General features: G+C 42.1%; 1 protein-coding gene across 2 annotated transcripts in view; it reads right to left on the reverse strand.

Annotated features, from left to right (window-relative positions):
- DLG5 (discs large MAGUK scaffold protein 5) overlaps positions 1-23,960 on the reverse strand; it is a 158,074-nt gene that overhangs the window by 76,405 nt on the left and 57,709 nt on the right. For both annotated transcript variants that reach the window (XM_061634894.1, XM_061634893.1), the window contains exons 2-3: positions 8,613-8,681; positions 2,491-2,659 (exon numbers count right to left, since the gene is read on the reverse strand). In XM_061634894.1, the coding sequence (XP_061490878.1) occupies positions 2,491-2,659; positions 8,613-8,681 (238 nt within the window). The remainder of the gene's footprint in view (positions 1-2,490; positions 2,660-8,612; positions 8,682-23,960) is intronic.

Below are 23,960 nucleotides of genomic sequence, written 5' to 3' on the forward strand. Positions count from 1 at the left end.
GCCAATATTTCCATTTCTCTTCCAGCTTTGTCCGCATAATGAGCAGAAGATCTGGATAAAGAAACAGACCATCCTCCCTTTAACCTCGACCTAATTCCCAAATTATCCAGATCATGCATATCATAACCATCCACTCAAATTTACATCAATAATGTATACAGTAATTCTTTCCTTGTCAAGTGACATAAATAAAGGCAATTTCAATACACAAAGCAGGATGTCATCCCCAAGACAAATAATGGTAATTATATTTTTCCATTTGTGTGTTAGCTTGAGCTGATATGATGATACATTCACTAAACTATGCTGATTTATAGTTTCTGCATAATATTTAGCACGCCTAAGAGAATGTAGTACAACTATATGAATTTACCTGGTTAATTATGGCTTGATGTTTTCAAATATTTATGAATTATACAATCCCAATCACTATGCAGTGATTTCCTGCATAAGCAAGGGGTTGGACTGGATTAGTGCTTCCCAATTTTTCCCCCCCACAGACCACTTGAAAACTGCTGAAGACCTTTGGTGGACCACTTAATGATCTTTCTGCTAGTTATAGCAATTGTAATACAGTGTCTCAGGTGCTATTTGATTTTTAATTGCATTCTTACAGACATGCTGCAGACCACTTGTATGAAGCTTGTTGTTGTTATGTGCCTTCAAGTCGATTATGACTTATGGCGACCCTATGAATCAGCGAGCTCCAAGAGCATCTGTCATGAACCACCCTGTTCAGATCTTGTAAGTTCAGGTCTGTGGCTTCCTTTATGGAATCAATCCATCTCTTGTTTGGCCTTCCTCTTCTTCTACTCCCCACTGTTTTCCCCAGCATTATTGTCTTTTCTAGTGAATCCTGTCTTCTCATGATGTGTCCAAAGTATGATAACCTCAGTTTCATCATTTTAGCTTCTTGTGATGGTTCTAGTTTAATTTGTTCTAACACCCAATTATTGGTCTTTTTCGCAGTCCATGATATGTACAAAGCTCTCCTCCAACAGCACATTTCAAATGAGATTCTTTTTCTTTTATCCACTTTTTTCACTGTCCAACTTTCACATCCATACATAGAGATTGGGAATACCATGGTCTGAATGATCCTGACTTTAGTGTTCAGTGATACATGTTTGCATTTGAGGACCTTTTCTAGTTCTCTCATAGCTGCCCTCCCCAGTGCTAGCCTTCTTCTCATTTCTTGACTATTGTCTCCATTTTGGTTAATGACTGTGCCGAGGTACTGATAATCCTTGACAAGTTCAGTGTACTCGTTGTCAACTGTAAAGTTACATAAATCTTCTTTTGTCATTTATAGTCTTCTTGATGTTCAGCAGTTTAGGAACCCCTGGGCTACATGACCTTTGGGTTCCATTAAACTATGATTTATTCCATTTGTTTATAATCCACCACAGCCATATTATTTTTTCTTACGCACCTCACCTTTGAGGTTTCCAGGTACATAACAAGATATTAAAATAATATACATAGCTCTTTTGAAACCAAGCAACCTTGGACCCCGGTGGCAAGACTGTAGCCAGCAAATGTTATAGAGAACTATATGTACATTATGCTTGGGGGGGGGGGAATTAAAAACTCCAACAATCCAAATTCCGTGTCAAGGAAAAAAAATGCTATGAGCTTTGCAAACTATGCAAACTGAGCAAATTTGCAAAATAAGCAAATATATCAAAAGCCTTATTCAGCAAACTATACTATTTACCTTAACATTACCAACTTATTGCGAGGAAGAGCAATGAGCTATATAAGGCATTGAAATCAAATGCCTAGCCACTAGAAATCCTATTCAGTCATTCCTCTGGCTACTGACATTTCAAACATTTCTCTGGAGCCCAAAGGGATCGAAACATGCTTTAAGAAGAAAAGAGAAAAGGAATCTGAGATACCTAGGAAACTGAATTATGTGTCCAATACCATATTCCTGCATCTTTTCTGCATGCAAGTCCAGTCATAGCATATGATGTATTACGTCTAACCCTGCACCACTGTGCTGGTCAAAAGAGCAAGACGACATGACATAAGTATGAAATGTATCTTATTTTCATTTGGACCCTGTCCCTTCTCCAAGTAGTTCAGGTCAATGTACATGGGCTCTCCACATTTTATTTTGACAAAGTATGATAAATAAGGTTGAGAGAGAAGCTGACTGCCCTATAGTCACCCAGTGAGCTTTGTGAATAAGTGGATATCTGAATACAGATCTCCCTGCATCAAATCCAACACTTGATCCACTATACCATACTGACCAACTTGCTACATAGTGCAGATATGGCTGATTTATGGATAACTGTAGAAACCCCAGGAGGAGCAATTCTTCCCTTGCCATTCCACTAACATAGCAATGAAAGAACTGCAGGGGATGCATGTCACATAGATCTGCAACAAACACGGTCCAGGAAAGTAAAAATATTCATGAAAATCCAGACCTGAATTAGATCCAGAAATAAAACATCGCATGATCTTTCATTCTTTTACCTGCAGTCGTCAAAGGTTGACCCAGGAGAGGACAGTGCAAGACGCTTCCGCAACTCATCCCGCTCACGGGTAACCTGGCGGAGCTGAAACACAATTGTCTCCAGTTTCTCATTCATCTGCCTCACATCTACGACTGCAGGGGGTGGTGATGATGCTTTACCCGTTGTACCTGTTGTCAAAAACAAAGAAGAATGGAGTTAAGGGGGTTGGAAAAAAGCATTTTGAGAACTCAAAGCAATGTATTTGCCAGCAAAGGTGGCAATGTGAATGAGCTACCAAATGAGCATGTTTCTGAGAATAAGAATTATAAATTCCCCAGAACTCTAAATCTTGTAAATTGACCCATGCATGTCTGCAACGAACATAGACTTATGGTCAGTGTGCACATTTGGGATGCTGTCCACAATGCCCCCTCCTCCTGACAATCTGTTGCCAACCTGTTATCCCCAAAATTTGTCATCAAAACACAGAGTATCTTCAGAACTATAGTCAAGTTTCTAGTCTACATGGCTGTTGAAATTAGCTTGAACACCAATGAGCGCTGTCCAACGATCATCAAAACAGGAGAGGGGTACAATTTCTTGTGATCAATGATAGTACCTTAGGGTTTACCCTCTGGACACTGTTTCCTCTCTACAGCTAACATTCTACTTATGCCAGTTTTGTAGTTAATCCTAAGCTATTTGGAGTTTATAATATTTAAATGGTGATAGCTTCAGCTTTATGGAACAAACTGAAGTTGCAATGGTGACAAAAGCAACATAAAAAAACAGATCCAACAGAATTCAAATTCTGCCTTTTTGCTATGCGCAAACATTCTTATACAACTTGTTTCAAAGTTGTATAACTCTCCCCTTCATTAAAGGCACTCCCAGAAATCAGCCCACCAGCTTCTCTCGGCTCAACTTAATAGGGAGCCTGAGCACACCACAAAAGGTTTCATAGCATTATCAAGTGTAACTTGGCATATGCTTCAAGTGGCCATCCAGCTTATTTTCTGAGGGGAGAGGGGTAGATCTGCAACAGTCCTCCCTTTCCTTACAGAGGACATTTCTAGCTGAATGCAAAAAGGCTTTTTATTTCATCCAACAGCTCACTTCAACGCAAAGGAAGAGACCTGGGCTTCAAGCTCTGTCTTCTTTTTTCCCACCTGACAGACTGCCTTATGCCACAGCATTTCCATTCTTCACTCCAGCCAATCAAACTCCTTCCAACACTCTCGTGCCTGGAGACCAAGGCTCCATTTTCTAAATTATCCCCCACCTTTTAGTAATGCGCTTCTCTTCAGACAAACTGGATTTGTCATAACGTATTTATTGCAACTGCCACCAAGCGCAGCTTGTTTGCCAGCTTAAATAAGTGCTTCATAACACCATTTTTGTTTCCACACTCAGCCCTGAGAACGAACCAGGATGTGGGTCACCTTTCTGGCTTGCTTCCAGATAGCTAGTTTCGTCTCTAGCCCTTGAATCGTGCTTACTGTTCTAACAGGGGTATGTCTGGTGAACTTTACTTTGCACACAACATACTGCACACACAAAGCTTACCCTAAGACACGAACTTGGGGTATGAAAAAAGAGAGCATAGATGCAATGACTGGGCGGATGAAAACAAAGAGCAGCCTTCCCCAGCCTGGTACCCTCCAAACGGATTATGGTTAGGCTGGTTGGGAGTTGAAGGCCAAGGTATCTGGAGGACACCAGGCTGGGAAAAGGTGAAACAAAGGGTGAAATTGCATCCAGATAAGCCAGAATTTATGCTGCTAGGTAGATGTGATGCTTTAGAAGAAAATGAAATCTCTGTAATGAAGGGTGCACTTGCTGAGCTGGTGGGCAGTCTTGGCCACATAGGATGCGCTGCACACAAGGGACCACAGGCTCTAGGAGGCCCACTGTACCCTGAAATCTTCTTAAATCATGATCCAATTGTTGTAACATTCTAATAACTTTGTCATGTCAATTAGTATTATATACAAAGACGTGTCTATAATTTATATGCATTCTGAATTTATGTACATATCTAATTAAATTTCTTCTTCTCATAACATTTGCTCTTTCATCAGAAGGTATGTAACTGGTTACTGGTGCAAAATCAAATTAAATTGGGTGAAAGGGGAGAATGTATCTCACCCAAAGGCCCACAACTATGTATGGCTGCCACTGAGTTTGGGGGTTCTCTCTCAGCCTCATATCACTTTCTGAGGGCCAGATGGCATCGTTACCAGGATTGCTTTTGATCGGTTACATCTCATATGCCACCTTTAACTTTGGAAAGCTGGTAGAGAAAGGTTCTCAATTTTTTTCCTCCCAAAATAAAAATTGCCAGAACATGCAGTCACAAGATAACTGCTGCCCAAGAAGTCCATTGCTCATCAGAGTTTTCAACCCCTGAGTCTTCTATGTCCAAGTTCACTTTTGCTCGAAACACCAAACCACAAAGAAGAGAAAGAATTGTGCTAATTACAAGGACCACTCTCTTCTGGAAGACAGACTGCCATGAGCTCCCTGACATGGAAGACCCTCTTCCACAGGGAAAATGTAGTGGACTTGTGTCCTGTACTGCTGTGACTTGTAATCTTTGCTGCTGTCATGACAGCTCATGTGCATTTGCTGTGTCTGCCTGAACCTTGTGTTCCTATTGAGAGAGGCCTGCAGCTACAGCACATGGCCAGCAGGTTTGATTGGCAGTGGAGAACCTTGGAAAGAGTTGCAGGGGGTTCCTGCTTCTAAATAAGAGAATCTCCATGTGTGCTCTTAACTCCAATGGGGATGAGGAATAAGAGACTTAACCTGCCATTTCTATCAGATGTCAGAATTATATTATTTAAAAAGTGTAGCCTACCACTTATATGTGGCACAGAAAGGTAAGCGGCGGTAACACAGCTGAAGCTCTGCTCGCGGCCGGAGTTCGATTCCAATGGAAGGAGGAAGCCAAATCTCCGGTAAAAGGGATCAAGGTCCATTCAGCCTTCCATCCATCCATGGTCGGTAAAATGAGTACCTGGCATATGCTGGGGGGTAAAGAAAGGCCGGGAAGGAACTGGCAATCCCACCCCATATAAACGGTCTGCCTAGTAAACGTCGCAAGACGTCACCCTAAGAGTCAGAAACGACTTGCACTACAAGTGTAGGGACACCTTTACCACTTATACAAAGGGGTGGGGTGTTTAAAAATGTAAATGTACTGCCTTCAAGTCGATTCTGACTTATGGTGACCCTATGAATAGGGTTTTCATGGTAAGCGGTATTCAGAGGGGTTTTTACCATCACCTTCCTCTGAGGCTGAGAGGCAGCGACTGGCCCAAGGTCACCCAGGGAGCTTCATGGCTTGTGAGGACGGGTGTACCACAGCAGAATAAAATATATACACAAAGTTAAAAAATAATTGAGCTTCACATCACAATGCGGTCTCAAAAAGTGCACAAACCAAAAGAAGAAAATTTAGAAATAGCCAAATGAAACCAGACCAGCACTATTTGTGAATCACTACACAGGACATTGATCCCCAGCTACAAAGCATGCCCCAACAATTGCTCAATAAGCCTGCTGTTTTGGTGCTTGGGACTACAAACACAGGATAAAAGCTTTTTTGCAGAGTGGTAAGCGGCGGTAACACAGCTGAAGCTCTGCTCACGGCTGGAGTTCGATTCCAACGGAAGGAGGAAGTCGAATCTCCGGTAAAAGGGGTCGAGGTCCACTCAGCCTTCCATCCACCCGTGGTCGGTAAAATGAGTACCGGGCATATGCTGGGGGGTAAAGAAAGGCCGGGGAAGGAACTGGCAATCCCACCCCATACAAAACGGTCTGCCTAGTAAACGTCGCAAGACGTCACCCTAAGAGTCGGAAACGACTCGCACTTTAAGTGCGGGGACACCTTCTTTTTTTAAGTACAGAAGTATTACTTCACTCTCAAGTGTAACAAAAAAACTGCCCATAGTTTCATGTCTGCTGGTTAACTTCACAACAAGAGATGGAGAAATGTCAGGTAATTGGGTACCTATGAATTCAAAGTATTTCCCCCCCTCAAAATGTCATGCTGGCCCTTTCAAATAAGAGCTCTCTTTCAGTAGTCCTGGCTTTGGTAAGTGAGGGAATGTTAGGCAACACAAGGGAAAAAGGCTAGTTGGACATTGTACTCCCAGGGACCACCACTACCCCCCAGGCGATAGTCTAAGGGTCAATAGTACATATTGCCATGCAGACTGACATTTCATGAGTTGATGGACTGTTATGAGGTTCGTATCGTCGATAAGGAAGGATTTATAGCTATGGACAATGCACTAAGACACAGAACGACGTGCACATAAGTTACATGCAAAATTGGAAAGAAATACAACATTGAAGTAAACTGAGCAAACTTCCTACCCTATCTTGATTAACATTATTACCAGAAGCCAGATGCTTTGGGAGAAGGATATGATTGCCATCTGACCATTCGCTGTTGATTAAGTGGCTGCATTGACAGCCCAAATGTTACTTCCTGCAGATATTCTTTTTATATATTATTGAGTTTTTCTGAATTACAGAGACAGTAAAAATAAATAATCATAAGCAATAAAAGGGGATATAGATGAAAAAGTTTTGTTTTCCAAAATTATCTTCGCTTGAGGACAAGTTGCCCTTGATGCTGACCAAATTATTGTTTTGGTTAGGTTCATTCTAAAAGGTCTGATCAAAGATTGCCATGTATTGTAGGTGGTTGTCTAATATTTATGTACATTGTGATACAATACCATTGCAAGGAGTAAGTAGCCCTCATTCTTGAAATTTTTATTTGCTAAAAAGAAGTCAAGATCTCCGTAGCTACTACAGCAGAACACACACAAAAGGAGAGAGCAGCCTGCTGTTGGTTGGGAGTGGGGAAATGGGGATGACAACTACTTCTACAGCTGTATGGACTCCTCTATGGACCTGGCTCCAAATGCATTCAAGAGTTGGCCTGAATGGGCATAGCACTGTGTGGCTAGCATTGCCACCAAATCCCACCTAACATTGAGGCAAATTTGGAGGTGCCTGCTTAGGCTAAACATCTGAACAACTCAGCAATTTGGAAGGGGAGTAAAATATGTTCTTAGCGAAAACAATTTCACCTTCTCAAGAGGATTTGGCATGTGGTTTCCTGGGAAACCATGAACAAATGCAGTGTGTTAGTCAAGATGTGCTACGTATCACCTGCCTCTCAGCAACAGGGGAGTTCTTGAGTGTCTGGAGTTGGTAAAAAAAAAATATCTCCATGCAGCAGGCAAAAACTAATTCCCCAGGAGATTCCCCCAAATTTCATCAAAAGCAAAACTGCAAAACAAATTTGGATCTCCCTACTCATGAGCTACACCAAGAAATTTTGGAGGGAAGTGGAGATAATTTAGTAAGACCAGCACAAACGTCTCAAAGAGATTCTGCACATCCCTCCTTCTGTACTCTGGGGAAAGCTAAGAGAATGGCTTAGGAAGACACTCGGCAATATTTCTTTTTCGCAGTGCACACAAGTGTCAGTGCAACCAATCTGGGCTAACATGCAACACCACAAGTTAGTGCAACCAAGGGCAAATATCATCCCCTAAGCTTACCCAGAAATAAGGGAGTTTTTTTTGTTTACGGAGGCACTGCATGAAAACAATCCACCTGCCAGAGATATAATAGATTGAGGGGGCTCTAAGACCAATGGAGGCAATCCCATTCAGACCAATTCCCTCACCCCTCCAATGATCAACCCACTGCAGAATTAAACTAGGAAAATAAAAGCCTCCCCACACACACTCCGGCCAATTCCTTGCAGCCCCCCCTCCATTATCAACCCAATTATGTTCTAGCCCGGAACCTGCATCTTGGAAATTCAACCCAGACTAAAAACAGATGTCCAGAGATAGCCTTCACAAACACACGACTTGCCTGGAATATCAGATGGTCAACACAATTCTGGAACTGAAAAACAAATCCCCACCCCCACGCAAGCAAGGATCTCTGCAATATCACCACTCCTAATTACACAAGAATAAATACTTCCAGCAGAGAGTTCTTGGCTATTTTATATGAATATTATAAATAAGAAGATACATTTGTTTAAGATTAGCATGCAACTCAAGGCAAACAACCAAAACACCACAAACACAGTATGCTTCTTACCAGTACTGCTAAGAGAACTGCTGCTGTCAGAGTCTGATGGCATTATGGACAGGACGCTGTAAGTTGACCCTGGAGAAAAGATAAAAGTTTAGAGATAAAAAAAAATGTTGCTTCACTTACAAGGGATCAGCAGTTTACAAGCCCGAGCAACTTCTTGAGTTTTTTCTGCCATCTCCCAACCCTATTTCTGAGCTTGTAAATATCTACTCACCTAGTTCCCTATGGCAAATAACAAATCTCCTCCAGGCAACCAGGCAGGGAAGTTTAACCGGATCAAGACTCTGGCTCACCCATGTCCCTCTTTACACGTAACATTTGTGCAACTGGCCCCAAATACATTCCTCCATCTGTACATATTCCCACCCATATCGACACCATTTCTGCAATAGGCTTGCAGATGAAAGAGAAACCCCAAAGCGCCCATCTCGTTTTTTGCTCTACACTAGGTTGCACACATTTGTAACACAAAAAGGACATTTCCTGAAGCATCTCAAAAAATGTATGAGAGTTCCTCAGAAAGAAGAGTTTCACCAGGTGTAGGTTTTCTCCATCCCGTCCTCCAATACATAGCATTATTCTGAGGTAGCAGTTCGACCTACCCCCCACCCCGAAAAATCCCAACTCTCAAGAAGCCATTGCCTATTGCCTTTCATCCACTCCCATCTCCCCAGGCTGCTGGATATAGCCACACAAAGGAGGAGGAAGGGGGAAATATCCATATGGGAGATCAACTGGCAACAGGGAGGTGAGGGTTTGGAAACTGAGGGAAGAGATAAACACACGAATCCAGAAGTAATGAAATGAAAGGACTTATCTCCCTCTGTTTTGCTAGCCTCAAACTGTTCTATAGCAAAAAAAAGGAAAAAAAAAGTCAACAGCATCTGTCTCTGTAATTATTTGGAACAAAGACAGAAGCAACTACTTTGTTCAGCGCGAGACTACTTAAATGGAAAAGTATGACCACTCCGTCAGCAGAAAGGGCAAATGAGGCAATGGCTGCAACCGATCACGTGCTAACAAATGGCACAGTGGGCAAGAATAATGTAGTGTTACATAAAAAGCCTCAGGATGTCATAGTTATGAGTGAGGGTTTACTGAGCAGCCTCCTGCCTAGCCTATGCTAAGGTGGGAAAGAGAAATGCCCTCAGTGAGAGGAAACAAAGGCTGTTTTCACCGGAGCTCTCCCTCATCCCTGGCCTGTTCCACCCATAAACTGCTCCGGATGACTAAGCCCTAGCTTCCTCACTTCCTTCCAGCTTCAGTTGAACTGAATCTGGCTCCCAGCCAAGTAGCCAAATGGGAGCCCTTCAAACAACTGAACTGAGATCTACAACAAAAAGAAGAGCTAATCAAGCTAAAGGCACCCTCCGATCCATCACACACCCTGATATAAAACAGCCTTCCCTTGGCATCTAAATAGAGGAAGGCAGCCAGATTCTCTGGGATAGGAAGTTCCGCAGCTTGGGTGCCATGACAGACAACACCTTCTCCAGTTTGCTCACCATGACATCTGTAAAAAGACCTACGTACATAAAAATAGCTGCTTAAAGGCTAGAATCAAAGCAACACACTCTATTTTCACCATTTCTGCAGGGATTAGCCCTCTTTTGTTTGCATGTCAAGAGGTTTAGAGATTAACAACCCCCCCACAAGCATGTCATATATTTTAGCAATCAATGCAAAACAACTGCTAGAACTTTCCTGTTTCTCATTTTAAGAAAGCACTTCTTAGAAGTCTTGCACTGCAAATTTCCAATGAATTAATGGGAACTTGTGAAATGCTGATAATCGGAAAAAATGTTGTTTTGTTGCTTTTGCACAAGAATAGATTGTTTAAAAGAATAGAAAAGTCCATTCAAGCTAGATTTTTAAAATCAAGCACTTCTATAAAGTTTAGGTAAGACTTCAAATTTGAGCAATTTGGTGCAAAGCAAGATGTTAAATACAGACCTGCATACCTAACACTATTGAGATTAATTTCGAAAAGGTACAGTTATTTTTCCATACACATTTTTCACTGCACCTTCTGAGGAACAGCATCAGTAAGCATTTCTTCCTAGTCACCTGCTGAGAATTTCCATTGTCAATTAAGCAAATATTTCCCCTCTGCTTTCTCTTCTACACCAGTTCCACTCCTTGCCAGTAAACACCTCCCCTCTTGACAGAGGCCTCCTACTAGACACTCTCGGCAGTATGGCAAATGTTTGCTTATCTACATTTCAGTGCACCCAATTGAGCGGACACTGGCAGGACTTCCATTAGCTTTGGGGATGCAAAAACGTCTGATTTAAATGAGAAATGATCCAGTTTATAAGGCTTCCACTGCCTTTCAGATCACCAGAAAAAATGCCCAAGGAGTTGAAAATTCCCATGGATATGCCATGCTGCGTCTTTTCTCATTAAAAGCTTGTCTTGGCAGATTTGTAAGAAGCAGTAAGATTCACACCAATTGCAAGTGCTAATTCTTTTCGTAAGTGCTGTGGTTATCAAGGCAAAATGTGTACATTACTGATTCATTCACCACTGCAAAATGCAGTTTGATATATGAGCCATTTTCACATTGGTGTTTCACTGCCGCTTTCCTTCAGAGGGGAAAAAAATCTAACAATATGCTGTTTTCAGATCTCCACTTTTCCAAGCAAGCAGGACATTTCAGGGTAGCCTTTTATAGCATCAGTTTCCTTTCACAGAGAGAGAAATTACTGGAGACTGTGGGTATTTTTGTATATCCATTTACAAATACAGAAGGAGCAGGCAGAAGGAGCAGGTAAGTACCTAGACCAGCCTTTCCCAACTAGTGGGCCACCAGATGTTGTTGGACCACAACTCCCATCAGCCTCAGCCAGCATTGCCAATGGTCAGGAAAGATGGGAATTGCGGTCCAACAACATCTGGTGGCCCACTAGTTGGGAAAGGCTGACCTAGACTGATATGCCAGTCCCCTACAACGTATGTCATCTGGCCACAACTTCTCCATTACAGAAAAAGCACCAAGTCCTATACCAAGTTGCTTCTCTGTTCAGTATGGGATTCATCAGGGTCATACGGAAGCTAGTCCAAGTCACATGAATCTAAGAAGTCCATCTCAGAAGCAGGATAAAATATTGGGCCTTTGTTACTTGCTTTAAAAAGTTTTATTGGCCGGAGCTAAAGAAAAAGTTGGTGCTAAAAGAAAACCTACCTCTGGCGCAGCAAGCTTAAATGCTACAGCCTACAGAACTGTGCTTTGAATCCAGTCTGCTAGAATCCTTATATACCTCATTGCACATCACCAGAAGGGGCCATAGTTTACTGAAATCAAAACCACAATCCTAAAATCGAAACTCTTTACATTTTATTGCAAGTGAAACAAATGATGCAACTGCACCAATTCTGCACATATTTTTGATCCAACAATCAAATCCAGATAACTGGATTTATGAAAACGGAACGTACTGTCAGCAGAAGTGGAAATAGCTTCATCAGATCAGTGTTGCTCATGTTAAATCAGCTACTCTGATCCTGTTGCAGACCATGACAATGGCAATGGAGAAGTAGGAAAGAGACTCACTGTATACCGGTGGGCAACAGATAGGCATAAGAGAAATGATCGGGAGTTTGAGGAGGAAGTATATTTCTCTTAACATTGCCAGAAAGAGAAATCACTCCAAGAATCTCTACTTTAGCAGATTTTAGTAAACACTGCTTTCATCACTAGAAGGCATACAAAAACAAACTGTTTTTTGTTCTTTTCTTCCCATCATTAGGATGGATGCACTAGCATCTTGATGGAATCCAATACCTATGACCTGCAACACAATTGCAAAATGTGCAATAACTTCCCGCTGTGTTAGATGACAATGTTCACAGTGCAACAACTGTCAGTCTAATAACTGACCTTGGTTCTGGGAAAGGGAGCATTCCCCAAGTCAACAGCAGTACAAATGGGTGTCTGACTCATCCATACTTGCCACAAACACAGCATACGTTGTGAAATTTGATACAACAGCAAGGTTCTCAATACTGTTCTATGGAAAAAATGGGTACATGGTAATTATGCTGTTTTACATAGTTTTTTACCTATGTAAATCTCCGAGCTTAGAAAAAGCAGTAAACTGCATTTTGTGAACCATATAGTAATAGTTACACTGGATGCATATGATGATTTCTTTGGGTACCCCAGGACTATGATCCCCCTATGACCACCTAATACGTTTTAAAGGGAAACGTTGTATACATGCTTTCCTATCCAACGACAGCGTTTTCACATTTCTCTTGCTCTTTGGCTATAAGACGCAGCCACCGAATACCCCTCCACTAGCTAGTATGGATATGGGGGAATTCAGCAATCCTGGAAACCAATGGAAGGGGTGGGGCACTTGTATCCATAATTGTTGTTGTTATGTGCCTTCAAGTCGATTACGACTTATGGCGACCCTATGAATCAGCGACCTCCAAGAATGCATTTTGGATACTCTGTTCATAGGGTTTTCGTGGGGTTTTCGTGGTAAGAGGTATTCAGAGGTGGTTTTCCATTGCCTTCCTCTGAGTTTGGATGCATCTTAGTCTGGTGTCTCAGCTTTGACCATTCCGCCATGGGTGCCCCTGCTAGGAGTCTAGCCTCTTGGTCTAGACTCCTGACGGCATTGCTCTCAGCTTCTTCAACACTCTCAAACCCCCTCACCACGTTAAGGTGTGCATCCTAAAGGGGGTGTATCTATAAAGTGTTCTCCAAATCCATCAATCGTTCCCCTGATTGTTGTTCCTGTTGTAGCAGCCATCTTCCATGTTCTTGCTCCCTGGTTCCCCTCACTTCTTCTCCCATGCATGTTAGCACCCACAGATATCCCAGGTGGCTTTATATGGGCACTTTCACTCTACCTGAGAACTCAGTAATGGATTGATAATAACAGTATCAACTCTATCTAGGCCCAGGGCATGGTTTAAAGCAGAGCTTGGAAAAGTTACTTTTTCGAACTACAACTCCCATCAGCCCCAGCCAGCACATGCTGGCTGGGGCTGATGGGAATTGTAGTTCAAAAAAATAACTTTTCCAAGCTCTGGTTTAAAGGCACATGATGCAACCATGCTAAGCTAGTCTGGGTCTAGTCAGGCCTGGATGGGAGACCACCTTGAGTTCCATCACGGAAAGAAGTGGGACATTAATGTGGCAGACAAACAAACCTACTCTTATTGTAAGATTTGGTTGCTCCTTATAACAAGTTGTAGAAGATTTATGAAATATTTAAACTTACCATTGCCACCAAAAGTTAACACATTCCAACAATTCTAATGATACGGACACAGCTTAGTGTCACAGTGTGGATCAACTTAAGCTACACAGCATTAGTGAGACTTGCAAAAGTATAGTTTAAGCATGAATAAATGTCTGGTAAGCCAAAACGTGCAGTGTTCTGCTATTCCACAAAGCTTATGAGCAGAGTCTAGTACTGGGTACAGAATTCAGCATCCTGCACATCTCAAAGCACTCTTCCTTTACTAAACCAGGTTTGTTACTTTAGGAATTCTGAGAACAATAAGGAGAGCAGACCTTCCAAAAGCAGAGCATAAAGTCATGCACCATATAAGTAGTTGCTTGTCCTCCTTTAAGTAGCAGTACTGTGCAGGTTTACATGTACTCAGAATGTGTTTGATAGTCATAATTGATGTATGTCCCCAAGCGGCTCTTCTTGCTACAGAACTCAAGGACAAAGAACCCAGAGTTTTAGCCATACATCCCCTGGTTAGGGAGCAATCCAAAATCCCCTCCCCCAGCCTTGCAGGGCTTTACAGAGTGGCAAGGCCACTGTCACATATATAGCCCTGGTGTGCACAGTGGCTGGGAAAAAAGTGATGGTGGGGCAGGCAGATTGCCTAGAGCTGGTGTAGTGATTTGACCCGAACTGGGCCTGATGCAGTCATGTGACAGCAGCAGGGAGAACTCAAGATCCAGTGGATCCCAGGCCGGCTCAGCCCTGTCCGCATCCTGGATGTTTGGCGTACAGAAGGGGAAGCTCCACACCAGCAGAATGATGCTGGCATCACTCTACAGTGGCCAGCAGGGCTGGGAGAGGGATACCTTCAGCCAATCCAACTCGCCTGGCACAATGGGAGTTTGGAGTGCTCTGCCAGTCTCATTTTGCCACTGCTGTTTTGGGCCAGTACCTACACTCCTATAGGCCAGACAGGGCAGTTGAAGAGGCGAGTCCAACAATATCTGGGAGGACCACAGGTGCCCCATTCTTGGTGTAGTACATCTGTGCTGCCTAAGGCCTAGTAAGAATCTCTAACTCAGCAGTTGCAAGTATTCTTGCTTTGCTAGTATTAGGGTTCTTATTCTTGATAACAGGCACTCCAGAAACTGATAGCCCCTCATATTAATAATGCATGCCAATCCTATAAATAGCTCACTGTTTAATATTTCTGAATGGCAATTATATCTTGACAGTTTGGCATTAAAGCATAAGGCAATACAACCATATGGCAAAAATTTGGCACGTATCAGGAAGCACAGACTATGGTAAAGCAGTATTTTAAAAGCTAGAAAAGGGGAAATTAACCATCTGGCTTTTATTTTTCATTTTCAATTTGTACATTGAGCAGGAACTCATTTCTGAACTGTGTACATTTTGAAGGTTTGCCTGAAAGCTTCCCATTAAGAGGAAAGCCACTTTGCTTCATTAGCTCTTACAAAAGGGAGGAAACATGATTTCAATGTTAAATACACTACAACTCAATTACTCCTGCAGACAAGCTTTTCTCATGATAATCAGTGCAGGGATAGGCATTATTAAACCTGCTAGTCCTGCTTCTGAAATCTGTGCACTGATCATTGCTTTCATATAGCACCTGTATGTTCTATCTGCTTGTAGACTCTATGAAGATGAGCCAATCAACACACAGAGAAGAATGTTGTGATCAGGTGCAAACCCATCCACCCCAGCACATCTGTTCATTATCCCTGAAATTAAGGCCATCTGCACAGTCATCACACTAAAGTGGCTTGTGATGGACATGGTTTGGAACTCAAATCATGGCAAGTTTAAGAAACTAACTATGGATCAGAACTGTTTTGCTCTCATTTTTCACGCTCTCAGCTTCACATGTCTTCATGGCACAGTGGTCTCTAGCGCTGGAGCAACAAACCGTAACTATGTTTTGTCAATTCAGATATTGCTCCAAACCACAATTCAAACTTTTTAACCATGGCTCAGCCTGATGTTTAGATTGGAAAACATGAAAAGAGTATGTGAAGTAAAAAAGAAGTTAATTACATATATATTTATATACGACTGGACGGTTAATCCCCCTTGCTTGCTCAATGTAAAATTTGCTTCCAATCCTTGTAACAAAAAGAATTTTGCACTCAATTTATCTGAAAAGTCAGTGTTGCTTACCAGCCACGCACTTGCAGAATACATTTTCTTTAAAGCTTAAATACGGGAGGCCATGTACAATACACACTTTCAAAAACTATTATATTCATTTGGTAGATAATGCTCGATAAGCCAAAGGAAAAAGAAAGAGGATAAGAAAGCAAAATGCTACCTTTACTATGAGCTTTAGGGCTCCTATGATCTTTTTACCAACTTACACTGTCAATATAAATGATAAAACCTGTTACATAAAACAAGCAGGCTACAACTATTTCATTAGGGAAAAGAGCCCTCCATCCAAATCCTTGGTGGCTCCCCTTCAGAGCTCCAAACTCAAAAGTGAACTCATGCATGCAACATCCAGTGATGATTTCCATGGGCCTGTCCAAACGGCTGTATAATCTGCTATGAAATTGCTTTCGCGCTCACAAATCTGCATTTGAGATTCCTTGAAAAAGAACGATATGCTTTCCTAAAGTGGAAATAAATTGGATTAACTTCATGGGGCTCAGATGCAATGCCATGGAGCCTACTTCAAAAGGTGTTCCATGGGCATTTCCCCATCATATGCAAAGCCCTTTGTCTCCTTCCCACCCAATAGTGCATCCACAAACCTGTACATGCCTGTGAATGTCTGAGAAAGTGCGCGAAAAGTAAATGACCATTCTTGACCAATCAGTGAAACAGGGTGGTCTTAGGTGGCACTGCCAACACTTCTGTGCAGATGCAAAAACGTGTAGGTGTGTATGTGTAAGTCAGTGTTTCTGTGCATATGCGAAAACCGCATTTGCGCAGAAACAAGTATTGCCTTTATTTTACCGTAACAGTGCACCATTTTGAGTTGCCGGTTTGCGAGGAGTGGAGTGAAAGATGGCACAGCACCAGGCTGTCTCTGCTGATGTTAGTGGTCAGGAACTTTCCAGTGGTACCAGAGGTCCAACCTGGCGTTCCTGTGAGGTATTAGATTTATTGGACATTTGGGGGGAACCTAAAATACAAGGTCAACTTAGAAGTAGCCACAGAAGTATGTATGTGTGCATTACATTTATATACTGCCCCATAGCCGAAGCTCTCTTGGTGGTTTACAGCAATTAAAAACATTAAAAACAAATATACAAATTTTAAAACACACACACAAATTTAAAAACACAATTTAAAAATTTAAAAAACAATTTAAAAACACATGCTAAAATGCCTGGGAGAAGAGGTAAGTCTTGACCTGGTGCTGAAAAGATAACAGTGTTGGCGCAAGGCGCATCTCATCACAGAGGTCATTCCATAATTTGGGGGACACCACTGAGAAGGCCTTCTCCCTTGTTGCCAGACTCCCAGCTTCCCTTGGAGTAGGCACCCGGAGGAGGACCTTCAATGTTGAGCATAGTGTATGGGTGGGATCATGTCGGGAGGGGCGTTCCATCAGGTATTGTGGTCCCAAGCCGTGTAAGGCTTTATAGGTTAAAACCAGCACCTTGAATCGAGCTCAGAAACATGCAAGTGAGCCAGAATCCGTTTTATATGTTCGAACCATCTGGTCTGTTACCAATCTGGCCGCTGCATTTTGCACAAGCTGCAGCTTCCAAACAGTCTTCAAAGGCAGCCCCACGTAGAGTGCATTGCAGTAATCTAACTTTGAGGTTACCAGAGCATGGACAACTGAAGCCAGGTTATCCCTGTCCAGATAGGGGCGTAGCTGGGTCACCAACCGAAGTTGGTAGAAGGCACTCCATGCCACCGAGGCTACCTGAGCCTCAGGTGACAGATGATTCTAGGAGAACCCTCAAGCTACGAACCTGCTCCTTCAGGGGGAGTGCGTCCCCATCTAGGACAGGTTGAATATCCACCATCTGGTCAGAAGAACCCCCCACTAGCAACATCTCAGTCTTGTCTGGATTGAGCCTCGATTTATTAGCCCTCATCCAGTCCATTATCGCAGCCAGGCACTGGTTCAGCACATTGACAGCCTCACCTGAAGAAGATGAAAAGGAGAAATAGAGCTACATGTCATCAGCGTACTGTTGGCAACGCACTCCAAAGCTCAGGATGACGTCACCCAACGGTTTCATATAGATGTTGAACAGCATGGGGGACAGAACTGACCCCTATGAAACCCCATACTGGAGAATCCAGGGTGCCAAGCAATGTTCCCCAAGCACCATCTTCTGGAGCCGATCCGCCAAGTAGGAGTGGAACCACCGCCATGCAGTCCCTCTCACTCCCAACTCAGCCAGTCTTCCCAGAAGGATACCATGGTTGATAGTATCGAAAGCAGCTGAGACCAAGGAGAATCAAGAATCACACTCCCCCTGTCTCTCTCCTGACAGAGGTCATCATACAGAGTGACCAAGGCTGTTTCCATGCCAAAACCAGGCCTGAAACCTGACTGAAATGGATCTAGATAATCAGTCTCATCCAAGAGTGTCTGGAGCTGACCTGCAACCACTCGTTCAAGGATCTTGCCCAGGAATGGAACATTTGCTACCGGCCTATAGTTATTAAGATTTTCTGGGTCCAGGGAGGGTCTCTTCAGGAGTGGTCTAACTACTGCCTCTTTCAGGCAGCCAGGGACCACCCCCTCTCATAGAGAGGCATTAATCACTTCCCTGGCCCAGCTGGCTGTTCCATCCCTACTAGCTTTTATTAGCCAAGAAGGGCAAGGATCCAGCACAGAAGTGGTAGCAGGAACCTGTCCAAGCACCTTGTCAACGTCCTCAAGCTGTACCAACTGACATTCATCCAAGAAATTGGGACAAGGTTATGCTCTGGATACCCCGCGTGATTCACCTGCCATAACACTGGAATCTAAGTCCTGGCGGATGCTAAAGGTTTTATCCTGGAAGTGCCTAGCAAATTCATTACAGCGGGCCTCAGATGGTTCTACCATGTCCTTGGGGCCAGATTGTAATAGCCCCTGGACAATTCTGAAGAGCTCCGCTGGCCAGCAGAGTGGCAGCAAAGTATTGTTTTTTTGCTGCCCTCACTGCCGCTAAATACAGCTTACCATAGGCACTTACTAGTGTGTAATTGCATCCACCAGGAGTTCGTCTCCATCTGCACTCAAGCCGTCTCCTATATCTACACCTTCAAACACATTGCAAAGCACATGGCAAGCAGAGGACACATCTGCACAGCTCTGCAGTGCATAAGTAAGACAAAGGTACTCAGAGGAGAGTATGGATGGCCCACAATGCCAAATCTGGAAACAATAGAACCTCTTGTACATACCATGATCAATTGCACAGACTTCTTGGAGGGGCTGCTGGTGTCATGCCAATTTGAGTGTCCAGGACTATTAATGTTTGTAACCATAATGCTGTTGAACAACATCCGTCTTCAGTTATGAATGTCCCTGGTTCTACATCAGCAAGTCCTGCTACACCAGTCCCAGCACAGTCTCCCCGGCAAAATGATCTCAGAACATGTGTTTTTTTCCATTAATTGCTGTTTTATTTCCAGTTTAAAATGAACATTATGTCACAGTCTTTATGCTTGGCTGTGGGAGCTGTGCCACTTGGTTTCCCCATCCAACCAAGGAGCTTAGAAACCAAGTTGCAGTCACTACTGTGATTAACCATTTCCTTAATGTGCCAACCAATACCTTTTTTTTTTAATGCACTACCAACTACGACCATGGTATGTGAACTTTTTCCTTGCCACATATATTGTTTAAAATATTTTTAATGACTTCTTACTTGCAAGGAGAGAAACAGATTGTAATGAAGAGGCTGAAGATCTGCATGCAGATGATGAGTTGTGTGCACAGCATGAGGGTAAGTAATCATTACTATTTCTGCCCATAAACACTGATCAGCTGTTCCCCTAATTCTAAAGAGAAATTAGTTTACCAGTGTTTTGGAGGCTATGGATAGTAACCGACCTTGCTTTTGTGCCATAATGTTAAAGGCAAGGATGCAGTGCTTTGCTGCAATGCTGACTCATGTGGTCGAGGCTTTTAAAGTTGTTGAATGGTGCATTCTCTTCTCTGCATGCATAGGGCTACCCTTGTGCCCGTAACAGAATATTCCCTCCCTGACAATTTTTGGAAATAGTTAGCACTCAGATTCCTGTCTATTCTATATGGTTTATTTTTAAAAACTTCATATATAGTTGTAATGTTTATTCAATCTTCTCTCTCCCATTTCTCAAGCAGGTTTGGAACCTGATGGAACTGTACCTGGCCATGATGCAGAGGAAGATCGGTAAGTAGGGTTTTAGGGGGTTGGTTTTAACGGTAAACGATACTTGTCCATTCTTTCCTGTGGATCATGCAAGTAACGACTATTTATGCAAAGTTTCAATTATGTTATGGATGAATGCGTAGCATCTTTTTGCAGGATATCGCTAACAGGTAATCTTATAAAGTCAACAGACCCAGCAGCGCACAACCCAACACTACCCTGTCACCAGCAGTTTGCCTGCTAGAATTCCGATGAAAGAAACCCACAGAAGCACATGCAGAGTCACTCCTCATGTCAATATTGGAACAGGTAAAAGAGTACTCCTGCAGGAAAGAGCGTGCTGCAGCAATGGAAAATGAAGAATTCATGTCACTAACAAGAGAAAATAATGAAATGTTCCAGAGACCCTTCCCACTATCAACCAGCGTGCAGAACACAACATGAGGGAGAGAAACCAGTACCTGCAGACGATGGATGGGATAGTTTCTGTTGTTAATGGCATTATGTCAAATCTTAAAACGTTAACTCGGTGTTTCAGGAACAAAACAATAATTCTGCAAGTATTCCATTTGAAATTGGGTTTGGGGGGAAGAGAAGAAATAACAGAGAGCAGCTACTGGAGTTTTCTCAACCACCATCTTGCAATAGCAATCAATTTCATAGAAACACTAATAAGCCTGCTTTCGGGCTAGGAAAGAAAAACAAGCGCCATCACAAAACAACTGATAGTGTTGATGTACACCCTTCTTCTCAGGTCCTCATCAGTGCAAGTGGTGACTCTGATGACGAGAAAGTAACAAATGCAGACAGGGTGTCAGCACTTTTGGAAATTAGGCCCCCACCAAGACCTATTGCTCAAATTGTAGAAGTACAGAAGTGTGTTCATCTAAATTATCAGCCCCCATGCTGCAAGCCGCTTACCTCAACCCCAAACATTAGTCAGCCACCATGACGTGTTAAATACTGTTAAATGTATTAAGGTTTGATTCATTTTTAGACCAATGTTGTATGTTGACAGAATTGTCACATGTCACTTTATTGAATGCAGTTTTTCTGTCTCTTTCAACCTTTTGTAAGAAGTGCTGTGCAAGTTTCAGTTAATTGAAAAAAAATAAAGAAGAAAATATGTGTAATTGGTTTGGAGTAAATAATAAAAATATTATTTGTTTGCAGTTATTTTGGGGTTTTTTTTCTCATCAGACATGCGAATCAGTAGTTACAGCAGTATGAAGATGAAACTTATAACCAAGAACACCCCGATAGAATTTTTTCACATATTAAATAACTTTTAAATAGTGCAATTCACAAAACAAATATTTTTTCATAAAAATAAATACACAAAAATACCCCCCCTTAAAACCAGGAGAGTAAGGGTAGGACACCATGAGTACTTTTAGAAGTTTCTTTATTGCAGCAAAACTTAACTATGGCTGGAAAGAAAAAAGGGCAAAGGACACCATTGCTTTAAGTTGGACATGTAGAAATTAGATATCTATTGGTGTTGGAGGGAACACAGCAAAGTGGGAGAACGTTCCACAAACGAAAAGGAAAGTAATAAAATTAAAGGTATTGGCAGCAGACTGTGCCTAACAAAAAAAACTCAATATATAATTGTAAAACGTTGATACACCTTGAAAAAAACCAACACCGGCAAAGGCAAAAAGATAAGAGAACTTTTTGTCAGAGCTATATATATGGGTTGGTGAGGGAAGCAAAATGAATTTGCATAGAGCAAAACACAAACATAACAACAATCCTTGATACAAGAAAGGTCTGGCCAGCAGACTGTGCAAACCCGTATAATCTCCTTTATAAAGGCACAAGAAAAAAATGGTTTTCATTAATGTTAAAGTAGAATGACACCTCTTCTAAAAGATAAATATATAAAAATATATATTATGTTTGGGGGAAACCGAAATGAAAAAACCTTTAACGAAACCTCAGATAAAACAATAATAACCGTTCCTTGCAACAAATTTAGCTTACATTATAAAAACAGCCAAAAGCACATCTGTGCTTCTATTTGTGGATGTGGGGAAAAAAAGGATGCTGTAGACCCCCCCCCAAAGAAATGTTCTTTTCTTGCTAGCAGAGAAAAAAGTGGTCTCCATCACTTTAAGCCTGTTGTTGATTGACTGAAGAGAAATGTCTTCAATTTTTTCCACGGCCTCCTCAACCACCTTCAGACGCAACTCCAACCCTGCACTGTAAAAATAAATGTATATATAGATTATATTCTCACCTATGAACAACTTTACCTATACGTAGGTAAAGATTTTACCTATACACACATTATATAGTTAAATTACTTATTCAGTTTTGGGAGTGCAGGAACAGCTGCCAATACAACACATGTGTGGAACGGTAATGAAGCTCACCATGAGTTGAACATGTGATTTCAAGCATTTGTATTCTGCTTAGGCCAGCCTTTCCCAACTAGTGGGCCACCAGATGTTGTTGGACCACAATTTCCATCATTCCTGACCACTGGCAATGCTGGCTGAGGCTGATGGGAGTTGTGGTCCAGCAACACCTGGTGGCCCACTAGTTGGGAAAGGCTGGCTTAGTACATTCTTTAGTCTGGTTGTCTGTGTGGACCAGGTGAGGTTCTCAGTTTGAGTACAGATGTTGATATAATAGAGAATATGTTTAGGTTTATGCATCAGATTCAGAGATGTGCATTCTCCTATAATGTTACACAAAGGTGCATTTTAAGGACCACCAATGTGGAAACTTTTTAATCCTATTCTTCCATTGTTTTCAGGTCCAACAATTAGAAAAATAAAAACACCTTTTTTATTTGATGCGAGGACAGCGCTTATCCAAATTTTCTGTTTAGCCAGTATTTTCCCCTATGTCCTCACCCCAGTGAAAAAAAATCATTTAGCATACCAGAATCACTATGGCTATTTTGTTCATCCGGGGTATCTACAACAATAACAGCAAATTCATCAGGGTCACGAGTGGAATGTCGGGTTTCTTCCACCTCTTCTTCTGATAAGATTGATTCCGGAGGTGAATGCACTGTGGATGGAAAATGCAATTGTCAGTACACAGTACTGTTGACAAAACCTAGAAATGAAACACAATGCATCGCTCCTGTTTTTCCATTATTATTTAGAAAGGAGCAAGTAATCAGAAGAGAGATAATGCTCTCATTGTAATCACCAGGACATAGTTGCAACCATGAAAAACTTCTGATTACATTAAATTTAATGATGCCATGGCAGCATATCACTATACATACTGAAAAGCACAGCTGACACAGCATTGAACAATAAAAAAAACCAGAATTATGTTTTCAGGTCTTATTAATGCAACTTAAACCATGTTGGTGAACCTGCAAATATCACGGATCCCTGAAAAATTATGTCCCAAAATAAAGGTTCAAATGTTTTGATAATGAGTACTTACCTGCTGGCCAGCGATCCTCCCATGAAGGGCGCCCCCCCTCCTTCCACAAGTTGTAAATCTGCTTGAAATAAGGTGGCCTTTCCTGTGTTGGAACTTTTCCTTTGAATATCTCCATTGCTGTGAAAAAATCTGATTTTAATCTTTTGAATCAAGATCGCACCTGGGCGGGTATGCAAAAGTACCCTGCCTCACATGCCACCCTCCAAAAAATTGGTGCTGTCAATAGCAGGGTGCTTCCCATTAATTGTTCAGCTCTACCTGCCTCTTTAATAAAAGAAAGAAAAAGTTGCAGTTCCTCCAAAAGCCAGTATTTCTCTTTTCTGAAAGGATTGTAAGGCATTCCCTCCATAGCCTTTTTGCCACACATTTATTCAAAACAAGCTCAGACGCACCTTCCTTTCCCC

This window comes from Rhineura floridana, chromosome 7 (assembly GCF_030035675.1).
Source record: "Rhineura floridana isolate rRhiFlo1 chromosome 7, rRhiFlo1.hap2, whole genome shotgun sequence".
NCBI lineage: Eukaryota > Metazoa > Chordata > Lepidosauria > Squamata > Rhineuridae > Rhineura > Rhineura floridana.